Genomic DNA, 15,088 nt, shown 5'->3' with positions numbered 1-15,088 from the left:
ATATCGGACACACAATACATAAGGCTCAGAAGTACAGCTCATCAAATTGACACCAATTATTCTCGTTAGATTAGAGGCCGTCACTACGCGTGTCATTGACCAAGTATGCAGAGTTGCTCCAACCAGTTGCATCAAAAAATAGATCACATTCTTTTCAGGTGACAGGTTCTAGAATGCGAGATTGATAGATATAAATGAGAAGATGACATAATGGATCAAGGAAGTTCTACAGGAAGTATTTCTCAACTGACCTTCAACCACCAGGCTGCTACCCGGCTGTTGGAAAGGCTGGAACTGGCAGGGCCCAGTTGAAAAACTAGCTGGCAACATCCCTTCAACAGCTCCTCCGGCTGGGCACCAAAACACTGCAGCCTGCGGAAGACAAGACAAAAACATTTATTGAGCAGGAGCGTTTTGTGGTAAGGCAAAATAGTCACATCATACAAGAAAGCTGGAATATTGGTACATTGGTGAGGAAAGTTGTTCTAGTAGAGAACAGTAATGGCTACTGTCTTGGTGGTCTTCATTTACTACCAATGTTCTTCAAAGTGGTGATGAACTGGAAATTTGTAACTATGTATAGACTGTGCTGAAATAATATTTCTACATATCTTGTCTTACATGGCATAAATGTGGCATGGAAGGATTGACACCCCTCTATACAGGGATCTTAAAGGGGCTGTATTTATCTTCTGCAGGAGGACACAGTTTCCAGCACCTCCTGCTTTCTGGTCGGTGGTATGCTCCTGACCGTTTCCAACGCCTCCTGCTTTCTGGTCGGTGGTATGCTCCTGACCGTTTCCAACGCCTCCTGCTTTCTGGTCGGTGGTATGCTCCTGACCGTTTCCAACGTCTCCTGCTTTCTGGTCGGTGGTATGCTCCTGACCGTTTCCAACGCCTCCTGCTTTCTGGTCGGTGGTATGCTCCTGACCGTTTCCAACGCCTCCTGCTTTCTGGTCGGTGGTATGCTCCTGACCGTTTCCAACGCCTCCTGCTTTCTGGTCGGTGGTATGCTCCTGACCGTTTCCAACGCCTCCTGCTTTCTGGTCGGTGGTATGCTCCTGACCGTTTCCAGCACCTCCTGCTTTCTGGTCGGTGGTATGCTCCTGCTTAATTGATAGTTTGGACCAGCGGCATCATCGCGACGCTGACCCAAACAATGTGCTCTCCATGCATTGGAGGATCGAATTGGCACTGAAGCTGGCTCCAGTGATCGGACCAGCACTTACAAGTTCTATAGTTAAGAGCTTGTAAGTACTGCACATGTTTGGCCACTGATGCTAGACTTTAGCAGTGGCCAGTCCCCTAGGTAGTGAGGAGTAAATAATAAAATCAATAGGGGAGACCATTTGAACCATTTTAATCAAGCTTAAGTTTTCTATGAGCATCAACTTCACTTTTCGTGTCTTAATAATCTAATCAAAAGGGTCTTACGCTGTGCTACGTAGGTTACATCCTATGGAGATTATCTGATCAACATAAATGTAGTTCAGATGATGTAGAATTCCCCTATTTTAAGGCCCTGACGGTCATGGAGACAAATATCCCCTTCCCAATGAGAACATCGCTTGTTGTTGGGGTGTACAAGCACAACACTCCTACAAGACTGTACACGGATGTGCTTTACAAATATTTTATTTTCTCCACACCAGAACTGTGACAGAGACAGATAAATGCCGTACTTCTGGTTTGTCATGTGAGCGCCTGAGGATGCTAGAACACATTCCTAGTCAAAGTTCACAAAATAAAGAGGAAGCCAGAATAGATGATGACCAAAAAATACTCTTTATTATTTTCACCAAGATTAGTTACTAGCAGCAAATTAAATTCAGTCAATCCCATACATGTCATTTCACCTGTAGTAATGTTTTTAATGAAAATGTGGAATGAGAAAATGACCCACTGTTTTAAAAGGCCCTTTCACTGGAATTAATTTACACAGAGTATCTCTCCCAATTGCTGATTGTCCGCTGGTTCTGGACCAGTTTCTCTTTTTTTTTTTTGTCTCCCTCTGTTCTAAAGTTACAAACCCCAGTAATAAACATGCAAAGTTTCCCTTTAACAAACTGGGCGTATACCACAGAACTTCTCTGTAGGCATTTGCTTTTTCTCCTTTATGACGCTGGCCAATCAAAACACGGGGAGGGGAAAAAGAGAACACCTGCATAGAAGGTCAAAGCTGCAGCTTGGCTCAGCATGTTCTCTTTGCAGTCGCCACCTCCCTTCTTGCTACTGGAGAACTGGTGCGCAGGAGAGCAGCAGGGCCGGAGAGGCGGCGCGCAGGAGAGCAGCAGGGCCGGAGAGGCGGCGCGCAGGAGAGCAGCAGGGCCGGAGAGGCGGCGCGCAGGAGAGCAGCAGGGCCGGAGAGGCGGCGCGCAGGAGAGCAGCAGGGCCGGAGAGGCGGCGCGCAGGAGAGCAGCAGGGCCGGAGAGGCGGCGCGCAGGAGAACAGCAGGGCCGGAGAGGCGGCGCGCAGGAGAACAGCAGGGCCGGAGAGGCGGCGCGCAGGAGAACAGCAGGGCCAGAGAGGCGGCGCGCAGGAGAACAGCAGGGCCGGAGAGGCGGCGCGCAGGAGAACAGCAGGGCTGGGGAGGAGGCACGCAGGAGAGCAGCTGGGCTGGAGAACAGCAGTGCCAGAGAAGCGGCGCGCAGGAGAGCAGCAGGGCTGGAGAACAATAGCAGGAAGCGATGTGGAAACTGCAGAGTGCACAGTAGACAAATCTCATCTCTGAAGGACACACGGAACCAGGCTGAAGTCGTGATCTTCTCTGTGGGCGTTTCATTCTTTCCTTCTCTATGGCTTGGCTGTGTTTTGATTGGTCAAAGTGGCAGAGGATAAAAAGTAAACTCCCATTATATGTGCAGTTGATTGAAGGGAAAATGTGCATCTTTATTAACTGGTAGACATCATTTTGGAACGGAGGACGACAGGAAAAAACAGAAAAAGAAAAAAAGGAAAGATAACTGTTCCAGAATCAGAGGAACAGTAGCAATTGGAGGAGATAATGATTTTAAATTAAAAAATCCAGTGAAAACTCCCTTTTAAATCTAGATTAAAAAAACAAATCTTGAAATGTTGCCGTTTTCACACAGCACACAGAAGCTGATATTTCTGACTTTTCGATAGTAATCTCATTATTATCACCTGCAGGATTATAATGAAAATTGATAAATATATTATGAGAAAAAAAATATATGATTCACCATTGACAATGAGAGATGATCAGAGCTCCTCCTTGCCCACCCTCCACACACGGCTGAGATCATACCTAGAAAACTGCTCCATAGAAGTCAATGAATAAGTCTACTGTTTCCTATGGTCCATGTGACAGCTGTAATGCATATCTCCACATGCAGCATAGCTGCACCATTATTTGCCATCCATGGGAAATGAAACAACTTACTGATCACTCAGGGTCTGACCGCTGGGACCCCCAGTGATAAAGAGAATGGGGTTGAACATTGAGACTGAGGCTCTGCAGCCCTGTCCTGAACAGAGCAGAGGTGCACATGCGCGGTCTCTGATCCAATCATCAGGATGGAGCTCCAGCCCCGCTCTCAGTAGTTTGAGCGATCAGTAAGTTATCCCCTACCCTACAGTATATACTGGGGATAACTACATTTGGGAATAACCCTTTAAGCAACAGTTTGTAATCCAGATGTGTAAAGCAAAATTACATGCTTTCTCAACAAGTAACCTCCAGGGCGAAACATCACATGCAATAAAACCTGCATGGTCTTGAATGCTCATGTGAAAATACACACCTTAAACTGTATAAAATCATTACCATAATGGTATTATTCGGCAGCTAGAACACAGAACCATCCAACAATATGTAATATACATTTCATTTCCCTTTACTAAAAACATAAAAGAGGACATAAGAAGCCTGAGAGAGTATTTTTTTTCAATGCCATACATATTTATTAATACATTGAGATGAAAAATGACTTCACACAAAGTTTGGATGGAGCGCAGGGCTGAGTGTACTTTGCCTTGTATTCTCCGCAGTAAGGGCTAATGATTATATGCGGATGAAGCAATAGCCGGTGTAAACCAGGAGCAGCTCTGCCTCTGCTGATGCTTTTCTTTCGTTGCCTTGTAAACCAGAACCCAACCCTTCTCTTCTCATCGGAGATAAGAGAGCCCATCCTAGTGCGGGAGGCGCATTCTTCTCACAAGGGTAGAGCATTACCCACTATTGATTATTATATAGCACCAAAGCTACAATCATTTCTATGAAACCACACCTCAGTGGTACCGCTTATGGATTTCACCTCTCTTCCCAGCTCTGAAAATCAATTAATTCTGCCTATTAAATCTGTGTAAAAGGGCAAAACTTAGCTAGGAGGGGAAAAAAAACCCTGAAAGTACAAAAATAAAGTAAAGCGCAATGAATGAAGAACACGGCATGAGAACAGTCCCTGTGCTACACCTTGATGAGAACCATCGGTCTGCGCTAGCTTCCTTGATAGAAGTGCCTTCCTTTACTTAGCAGAGCTCTTCTCTTATGGAATGTGTGAAAACCAGTGCACTCTGGGGAGATTAACACCCTGCGCAGCAGCCAATCCAAACCCTCCATTCATTTACAAAGATCTCTTTGGCCTATGATCTGACAGAACGTTGTGCATAATTACAGTCACGCTAATAGGAATAAGAAATAAACTTCAACACTGCTCCAGCCGACTAGAAGAATAAAAGTAGTAATTATGGCCAGTCTTCCGAGAGAAGAGAAACAGTCTGAAAACAGATAACTGGATGTTCTACAACAATGGGCCTCGACAACAAAGTAATATTTACTCTTTCAATATATGAATTTTATTTAATATTTTTTCCAAAAACGCAGAACCCATGAACATGTATATACCAAGTACCAACGTCATGGCATTTACTACTGTGCTTTACAGGGGGGGGGTACCTGCTCGCTTTCCTGAAATGTCGGTTTTAGTAAATGCATTTATTCCCGAGAGCAAAAAAGAGAGCAAAAAAGAGAGCAAAAAAGAGAGCAAAAAAGAGAAGAGACTAACATTGTGGGTTACAGTTAAATTAGACAAAATGTACAATTGGGGGAGGAATGTTGAACTTGATGGACCTAGATTTTTAATCAACCTACGTTACTATGTTACTATGTAAAGAAAGAAAAGAATCATAGAATCATAGAATGGTAGAGTTGGAAGGGACCTCCTGGGTCATCTGGTCCAACCTCCTGCTCAAAGCAGGATTCACTAGATCATCTCAGACAGATGTCTGTCCAGCCTCTGTTTGAAGACGTCCATTGAAGGGGAACTCACCACCTCTCGTGGCAGCCTGTTCCACTCATTAATCACCCTAACTGTCAAAAAGTTTTTTCTAATATCTAATCTGTGTCTCCTCCCATTTAGTTTCATCCCATTGCTTCTAGTCTTTCCTTGTGCAAATGAGAATAAAGATGATCCTTCTACAATGTGACAGCCCTTGACATATTTGTAGACAGCTATTAAGTCTCCTCTCAGTCTTCTTTTTTGCAAGCTAAACATTCCCAAATCCTGCAACCGTTCCTCATAGGACATGGTTTGCAGACCAGTCACCATTCTGGTCGCTCTTCTCTGAACTTGCTCCAGTTTGTCTATGTCTTTTTTAAAATGTGGTGCCCAAAACTGTACACAGTATTCCAGATGAGGTCTGACCAAAGAGGAGTAAAGACCGATAATGAATTCACGTGATCTAGACTGTATGCTTCTGTTAATACATCCCAGAATTGTATTTGCCTTTTTTGCTGCTGCATCACACTGTTGACTCATGTTCAGTCTATGATCTATTAGTATACCTAAGTCTTTTTCACATGTACTGTTGCTTAGCTCTATTCCTCCCATTCTGTATATGCTTTTTTCATTTTTATTGCCCAGATGTAGTACTTTGCATTTTTCCCTGTTAAAAACCATTCTGTTGGTTGCTGCCCACTGCTCCAGTTTATTTAGGTCTTTTTGAATCCTCTCTCTCTTCTCTAGTATTAGCTATCCCTCCTAGCTTTGTGTCATCAGCAAATTTAATCAGTTTACCCTCAATTCCTTCATCTAAATCATTGATAAAGATGTTGAACAATACAGGTCCCAAGATGGAGCCCTGTGGTACCCCATTTGAGACATTCATCCAGCTGGATGTGAAGTCATTTACAACCACCCTTTGAGTCCGATCACTAAGCCAGTTATGAATCCACCTAACAGTTGCCTGGTCCATTGCATACTTGGTCATTTTTTCAATAAGGATGATGTGAGATACTTTGTCAAATGCTTTGCTGAAGTCAAGATATACTATATCTACAGCATTTCCCTGATCCACCCAGTCAGTGATTCTGTCATAGAAGGAAATTAAGTTAGTCTGACATGACTTGTTAGTTACAAACCCATGCTGACTCTGGTTAATCACTTCATTCTTATCCATGTACTTGCATACATGTTGTTTAATAATTTGTTCAAAGATCTTTCCTGGTATAGAAGTCAGACTCACCGGCCTATAGTTCCCTGGGTCCACCTTCTTCCCCTTTTTGAAGATAGGAACAACATTTGCTCTTCTCCAGTCTTCTGGGACTTCTCCTGTCCTCCAAGAATTTTCAAAGATTATGGAGAGTGGTTCTAAAATTTCTTCTACAATCTCCTTCAGTACTCTGGGGTGTAATTCATCTGGACCTGGAGACTTGAACTCATTTATGTTAGCTAAATATTCCCTCACAATCTTTCTGTTTACTGATAACTTGGATTCCTCTATTCCTTTAAAAGGACAGTGAAGATCAGTTGATGTTACATTTTCTTTCTGAGAGAAAACAGATGCAAAATAGGAATTAAAAAGTTCGGCCTTCTCAACATCCTCTCTTACCATTTCTCCATTTTCATCCTGTAAAAATCCTATAGCATCTTTGACTTTTCTTTTACTTTTGACATACCCCCAAAATCCTTTTTTATTGCTTTTGACATCTCTTGCAAGCCTTAATTCATTGTCAGCTTTAGCTAACCTGATACGTGCACTACAGGATCTACAGACTGCATTATAATCTTCTTTAGATATGCCTCCCTCTTTCCATTTAATAAACATTTCTTTCTTTCTTTTTAGCATGTGTTTAAGTTCTGTGTTCATCCATCCTGGTTTCCTTAAATGCTTCCCATTCTTCCTACTTTTCGGGATTGTTAACGATTGTGCTTTGAGAATCTCATTTTTAAAAATTTCCCATCCTTCCTGGACATTTGTCCTTAAGGACATCCAGCCATTGGATCCCTCCTATTCTCTTTCTGAGTCTCTTAAAATCTGCCTTTCTAAAATCTAACCTTGAAGTTTGAGTCTTCACATGTCTTCCTCCTCTAGTTATCCAAAATTCTATAATAGCATGATCGCTGCCTCCTAGGGTCCCAGCCACCTTTACCTCCTCAACCATTTCCTCCCTGTTTATAAGGATTAGATCCAAAGTAGCAGATCCCCTTGTTTTCTCCCCTACCTTTTGGAAGATAAAGTTGTCAGCAAGAGAGGATAAGAATTTGCTTGACCTGTTAGTTTTACTTGAGAGAGATTCCCAACAAATGTCTGGATAGTTGAAATCTCCCATGACCACTACGTCATATTTTTTGGAGAACTTGGTCATTTGATACATAAAGAGTTCATCCATATCTTCAGCTTGCCCAGGTGGCCTGTAGTAAATGCCTACAATGGTGTCCTTTCCGTTGTTCTCTCCTTGTATTCTTACCCAAACAGTTTCCACAGAACTCCCAGTCTCTGAAGCTTCAATCTCTGTGCAGATATACGCTTTTCTAACATACAATGCAACACCTCCTCCCCGTTTATCAAGTCTGTTTCTTGCAAATAAGTTGTATCCTTTTAGCCTTTTATTCCAATCATGTGTATCGTCCCACCAAGTTTCAGTGATTCCAATGACATCATATTCCTTTTCCTGCATTAGTAGTTCCAATTCTCCTTGTTTGTTGCCCATGCTTTGTGCATTTGTATAAAAACATTTTAGTGTGTGATTGGTTTCTCTTCCTCCCATATTTTTATTATTTAGATTTTTTTTGTCTTTGTTCTTCTTTTCCACTTCCAGTAGCAGAGATCTCAATAGTATTTGTCAGCTGTATGGCTTTTTCTGGCCTTTTGCTTCCCTTCCCACATTGTTCTAGTTTAAAGCTCTTCTGATGAGTGTAGCAAGGCGACTTACAAATACATGTTTTCCAGTCTTCGTAAGGTGCACCCCATCTCTAGCAAGTAGTCCATCGTATAGGTAATTCATTCCGTGATCCAGAAATCCAAATCCTTGTTGACGGCACCATCGACGTAGCCAGTTGTTCACCTGTAGAATCTTATTCCACCTCATTGTTCCATGGCCATCCACTGGGAGGATGGATGAGAAGACCACCTGCACTCCCAATTCTTTCACTTTCTTGCCTAAGTCTTCAAAGTCACTGCAGATGGTTTCCAGGTCCTTTCTTGCGGTGTCATTTGTCCCCACATGTATTAGCAGGAATGGATAGTGATCTGTAGGTCTGAAGAGTCTTGATATCCTGTCAGACACATCTTTAATTTTTGCTCCTGGAAGACGGCACATTTCTCTTGAGGTTATGTCTGGTCTGCAGATAGCGGCCTCTGTTCCTCTTAACAGGGAATCCCCCATGACCACCACTCTCCGTTTTTTCTTCACAACATTCTTCTTTCTCCATCCAGGAGGATTCTGAGGGCTTACAAGGTTATTCATTGCTGGCAAAGTCTTATCTTGCTGTATTTCTTCATGGTTTTCCTGCGTGAGAGCCTGGTACTGGTTCCTGAGCAGTATAGGTGCTGACTGCCTCTCGATCCTCCTGCTTCTGTGGGTCACATGCTTCCATTCCTCTGTTTCGTCAGGTGCAGTTCGAATTTCTTCTCTTTCTGAATCATGAAGAGATAATTCTGCTCTGTCTAAGAACTCTTCACCTTCCTTAATGATTTTCAAGGTAGTTAACCTCTCTTCTAGATTTCGCAACTTTTCCTCCAACAGGGACACAAGCTTGCATTTCTGGCATGTGAAGTTTGGCTTTTCCACTGGCAAGTCTGTGAACATGTAGCAGGATATGCAGCTCACCAAATGGCTCCTGGACTCTTCCATGTTCTTATTGTTAATATTCTGAAAACAGTGAAAAATGCTTAAAAAAAAAGCTTCAAAATGCGCGCGCCGGTAGGTAGAAGAAGACTCCTAAATATCTTGAACAAATCCCAATCATTTTCTGGGAAGTTAATTACTGTAGTAAATTCCGCTGACAGAAACTGGAGCTAGAATGATCTTCGGACAGGTGAGCATGTGCAGTGGGTGGCTCGGCTGCTGTGACCTGACGACAACCTATGCCATGTACTCTTTAGCTATCTCCAGGTCACAGCAGCAGAGACACCTACTGCACATGCTCACAAAGCCCCTGTCGTTAAGACGTCCTAGGACAGATTTCTCAGTGTGACAAGACAGTAGTCATTTTAATGCATTATAATGGCTATCATATAAAAACGACTGGGATTAGCTCAATAAAACCAGTAAAAAAAATTTAGTTAGGCCATTTTTTCTTTTCACAAAGAACCCCTTTAAGGAATATACGAATTTACTAAAATAAAGATATTGAGAAGGGGTTACAAGTCCATGAAAACAGGCTACACAAATAATTGCCTCTATAAGACAATATGCTCCAATACTCAGCATCATGGTGCACAAATGTTTTTCTATTACCCCTGGAAAATCAGGACAACAAAAGTTTATAAAAATTAAAAGTGGCCAATTTTTGCTCTTTGTTTCCCCACTGTTCAGTTTTTTTGGTTCTATATAAATTCTCCTTAGAGATATAGGCTTTTTTTTTACGGATCTTTACAAAGGGGTGCGGATTAGAGGGTAATTATGCAGAGCAGCCTAAGGACACACGCCTAGAGACTACCAGAAGCCACACCCCCTTGTAAAGATTACAAATCATACAAATGGATAAAAAGGCCCATATTTCTGGAACTGTATGGCGAATTTATATGAAACAAAAACAGGAATACTCATGGGAGCAGCAGGAACAAAATAAGGGCAAAAACTGCCCACCTTTGCCGTGGCAACAGGTTCTCTTTAAAACACTCTAGGTGGGATTTACAATAAGATGGGGGTTGCATGATATTAAAAATAATATCCGAAAAATTGTGACGTTGCATATAAAATAAAGTGATGGCAAGATGTCGGTAAGTGAGATTATAAAGAGAAATCATTGGCGTCTTTAGCTGCGCGGAGGGAGCAGGACAAGCCTCTTTGCTGCGGCGGCTCTACGCTGTTTAGGAGATGGATTTCCTGCTGCTGTGAACCATGCTGCTACTCTTGGCTGAAGGGGACTGTTCAGCTGCTTTAAATATTACTCCGCAGAGCTTTGGATCACCGCCCAAGGGAAGATCTTCCCAGAAGCCTTTTCAGCAGCCTGATGCTTAGAGCGAAGGTCAGAAAACTTATGGACACAAGTATCCAGAAATGGAGGCTACACATATCGGAAAGGAACCGCAGAAGAAGCACTCGAAAAGCCATAACAGTTCACAAGCAACCCACGGCATCAGCACAGTGCCAAAGCTGCCTGCACAGGTCTGGGTTTTATGGAAGACCCTGATTTATAAGCTGAAAATCCCTACTACTAGGAGAGGACTGAGGAGGACTGGTAACAAAGGGAAACCAGTGTAAGGCATTTCGGCATTGTGTTGTACAGCAGAGGCAACAATGGATCCCTGTGTAACACTATACCCATAAACAAACCTTGCAGCATCATCAGGAAGCATCAAGACTACAGCTTCCTGGACAGCACAACAGTGCCTGAAACTGTACCATTTAACACCTACAACTGATAAACTGTCTGCCTCCTTCCCTCCCCCAATGCAAAGCACTTTACTGTTTGCACACAGGGAAGTAGAGCACAGAGGTTACTGCAGCTGTTTAGTAACAGACATTGGATCCTTATCCTCCATCCTCTGTAACCTGCCCGGATCTGCTATTCATTGCTTTTTTAAATGATTACCAAAAAACAAAACAGCTGAGCATGCATGTTTATGGGGGTCGTGGCAGAAAGCAGACTTGCCCTAAAGGGTCCCCAAAAACCAAACAAACAGCTGTCGGCCTCAGCCAACCGCCATCTCTCCCGACTCCTCCATTCACAGGCGGAGCACTCATGTGTTCTGTACAAAAGAGCCGAGACTCCTCTGGCAGCGGCTTATCTCGCCGAGAACAAATGAATCGGCAGTCTGAAAATCGGACATGCCAAATTCTTATGTGTGCCAACATCATCTGTTGGAAGTGCCCCATATTATATTAGACTGTTGCATGTGCCTGCCAATATCGACAGGTTTGGACAAATGTTGGTCTACTGTGTATATGGGTGTGTTTAGGGTATGTTCACAGTTTTATTTTTACGTGGATTTTTCTGGCTGAAAAAAATCCAGAAAGCAAGGATTTTTTGTTGCAGATTTGAATCTAAATTTTGTATATAGGCTATTTTTCTGCTTCCTATTGTTCAATGATCACAAATGGGGCAACTCGAGAATTGATATGTTGCTTCATTATTTACAGACAAAAGTGGAAAAAATTGACCCATTTGATACATTGTTTCCTATTAATATCAAAGTGGGCCAGACTATTTGAAGTGTTTTTTTAAGTGGATTTTGTGTAGCACATACAAGGTCGATAGGTAGCACTAAAAAGCACATGATTTGTGTTTGCATAGTTCACGTGTATCTGTTCCATTTTTTTACTCCCTCTGTATGCAAAAAAAAAATATTAGTTGGTTAAAAACTGAACAAATACAAATGAAAAAAAAAAAATCAGACAACCCAAAACTCTATAAACGAAACCTTATACAATACAGAAAAACTCATGTAGGAACATGGACTAAAAAAAAAAAATTGTATTGTGCATCCATACTGGATACAAAAAAGGAAAAAATACTCATCAGCTCTCCTGAAGTGTAGTATAGCCCTGGGAGGTAGGGATGCACGGGAGGAAAAAAAAAGAAAAAAAAGAAAAAAAAAATCCCAGCTGGAGGATGGGTGAGGCACAGAAGCAACAGAAAAATATTCACCAATCCCAAAAGAATAGATGTAGAATGTTAAAACTTCACATTTAATGAAAAAAAATGAACAACATATTAAATGGGAATCAGAAAATGGGGCATAAAAATGAGAGAAAGGATGACGCGTTTCGAACTAGCATGGTTCTTACTTATACCCATATGAGTTCGAAACGCATCATGTTTTTAGTTAACATTCTACATTTTTTCTTTTGGGATTGCTGAATATTTACTTTTGCTCCCATCTATATTGGATACCTACTTTTATGCGAAATGACACACGAACTCTAAAACAAAGATGATCATTATATATGTAAATCTTCTAATCAGTTTCATACTCTTTTGCAAACTCTAAGCTTTAAAACATAAATACAAAAATGTACAAACCAAATCAGATCCAATCAGCACTACATGGACCGATGAAACTTTAGGGTTAATACAACATCACAGATGCTTATCGTGTATAGTAGGACCATGGAATGTAGACAATTCCTCCTCGATGAGGCATCCCTGTCATGTACAGACACATTTCCACATTAGCGATCACCTAAAAGTTATATTCTGGATTTTTTCTCTGCAATTACAAAGAGAAATTAAGGATGGCACCAGAAATGTGTAGAATTGTTTTAAGTGGAGTAAAAGATATCTAGTACATACTAGATCCTACTCAATATTATCACCGGTCCTGACCCAAGTGATGGTTTCACTGTTGCACTTTGGAAAACAATGCTCAACACCTTGTCATACTCCTCTATTGCCTGCCATTCACTACCTTTACATGACTTATGTGCAGCCTTTTAAATGTATATGAACACTTGGTACTGCATTGTATGGAAGGTTTGTGCAACAATTTATCAGGGGTTAATCATTTGCAAAATAATGGCATGTTCACATGGGGTGGATACACTGCAGATTTTCCCATCAGTGTTACTGTACAGGCAAATTGGATGAGGTTTGTTAAAATCTCATCCACAAACTGCGTACAAAATCTGTGCAGAAATCATCTTGGTGTGCAGATTTAAAATTTGCATTGTGTAATTTGTGCCATGGATTTCATCTTCTATAATGCAACACACCAGATTTCACCCCCTTCCTATCCCTTACATTTGGTAAAATTTTCTGGAAAGCTGCAAAATATTTAACTAATGCACATGCACCTCATGCAGACATACTTTAATGGAAGACAACAAGATCGTATTCTTGCAGTTAACATTCTTTCTTTGTAGAGCTGGGGTCCTGGGTTCAAATCCCACCAAGGACAACATCTGCAAGGAGTTTGTATGTTCTCCCCGTGTTTGCGTGGGTTTTCCTCCGGGCTCTCCAGTTTCCTCGCACACTCCAAAAACATTCATAGGGAATTTAGATTGTGAACCCCAATGGAGACAGTGATGATAATGTCTGTAAAGTGCTGTAGAATTAATGGCACTGCATAAATGAGTAAAATAAATAATAGGTTAAGCCCCCTCCATACACATTAGACTAGTCGACACCACACGCCAATATTGACAGTTTCGGCCGAGTCTAATGCATATGGAGGAGCTTTCCAACGGACTTTTGGAGAGGAGCCGCCGGCAGCGATATCGGTTGGCAGATTTCTCATGAAGCATTGCAGATTAAGCATTTCTGGTGTTTGGGAGAGGCGGACGAGATGTGTATGGGAGAGGCGGACGAGATGTGTATGGAGGCCTTTACACTGAAGCAGATTCGGAACTTTAAGCACCAAAGCTGGTGATACAGACATTCTTACATTAGCTTACATCTCCCTATGAAGATCCGTGGTCTTAAAAATCATTGGGCTTAGGCCTTTCACAGAAATAAAATTACACACAGTATGAAGATGCAAGTGCACTGCATGATAATCATGAAAGAACATTCCCAGGAACGCTCGTTTCATAATAATCGTGCAGTCCAAACAGATTGCCGATCAACTGACAAACAAGCAAAACGCTCATTCGTTGGAAAAAATGACCTGTTGTGCGGCACAAAAGATCATCGTTCTTGACAGCACATCACCCTGGTAAACATGACCCCCATTGCTGAGAATAATGGCAGCCCATGACCAATGAGCGATCTATTGCTGATTGTTTACACTGTCAGGCTTCTTCAGATGCGTGCTGAACAGAGACAGTAATACAACCGCCGAACGGCAAACATGTTGCAGGTCAGCGGCTGTTCAACGCTGCACACCGCGTAGTGGAAATGCAGCCATACAACTGAAAGAATTCAACTGCATTGTAATATTTTTGAAAACAGCGTCAGGAAAGAAGGAAGAGAAGAAGACTTTCCAATGTGTCTATCTATAAATAAATCTAGCCAAATCAGTTCTCATACTTTGCACTAACGAGGGTCAACAGCCCGAAACACTGTCTGCAAATTGAGATTCTGATTTGGCTTTTATCCTAAGTCATATTGCACGACTTGTTAAAGGGTTGATTGCGACTTGTAGGATTCCTGCTTCCAATAGGTGGCGCTATAGCGTACAAGTCCTCTTTTTCTCTGAAGAGGCAATTTGCATATCTATAAATAAGAATACATGCCACAACAAGAATTCATTTACTGTACGGCTACATATGGAGACAATCAGAAGGGTCAGAGGACTCAATCTTTGGAGGAATACAAGGAGTCAATATTTACCATTATTAAGAGATATCATCTAACTTTTCATTTTAGGATTTTGGGGTGGAGGTTATAGGTTCACGTTACATATTGTGTATTACAAAGTTTATATTGCCAGTAGGCAATGCCATCGAGTCCATGATGCTGGATATTCAGCTTAGTATGTGCATAGTACAAAGAGTGCACAGTGTGGAGGTCGACTGCAGTGCTTTACAGTACGGGGTCTCAAGACAAGGATAGCATTTGTCTGCCTGAGAGCGCCATTCTGCTAGTAATGACTTACAGCTGGAGAACGCTGTCCGCTCGCATCATCTGCCTCTCACAGCCTTTATTAAATCTGTGCTCTTTTCACTATCCTTAAATTCCCTCAGTAGCTTGGCTGGACCAGGAGTGCTGGAAGTCATGGGAATATCAGTTTCAATGTG

The 15,088-nt window shown here is 42.0% G+C and overlaps 1 protein-coding gene across 7 annotated transcripts in view; it reads right to left on the bottom strand.

Moving 5' to 3' along the window:
* The window catches only part of RREB1 (ras responsive element binding protein 1), an 82,105-nt gene that overhangs the window by 37,898 nt on the left and 29,119 nt on the right, over window positions 1-15,088 (bottom strand). For 6 of the 7 annotated variants that reach the window (XM_073678724.1, XM_073678721.1, XM_073678722.1 and 3 more), the window contains one exon: window positions 252-372. In XM_073678724.1, coding sequence (XP_073534825.1) covers window positions 252-372 — 121 coding nt within the window. Of the gene's footprint in view, window positions 1-251; window positions 373-12,434; window positions 12,601-15,088 lie in introns of those variants that run through there. The other variant, XM_073678726.1, reaches the window with a different exon arrangement.

Source organism: Phyllobates terribilis, unplaced genomic scaffold, assembly GCF_046119375.1.
Source record: "Phyllobates terribilis strain yellow unplaced genomic scaffold, ASM4611937v1 Scaffold_4__5_contigs__length_816908805, whole genome shotgun sequence".
NCBI lineage: Eukaryota > Metazoa > Chordata > Amphibia > Anura > Dendrobatidae > Phyllobates > Phyllobates terribilis.
Note: the sequence above shows the minus strand (reverse complement) of the source record. Positions and strands in the feature narration are given on the sequence as shown.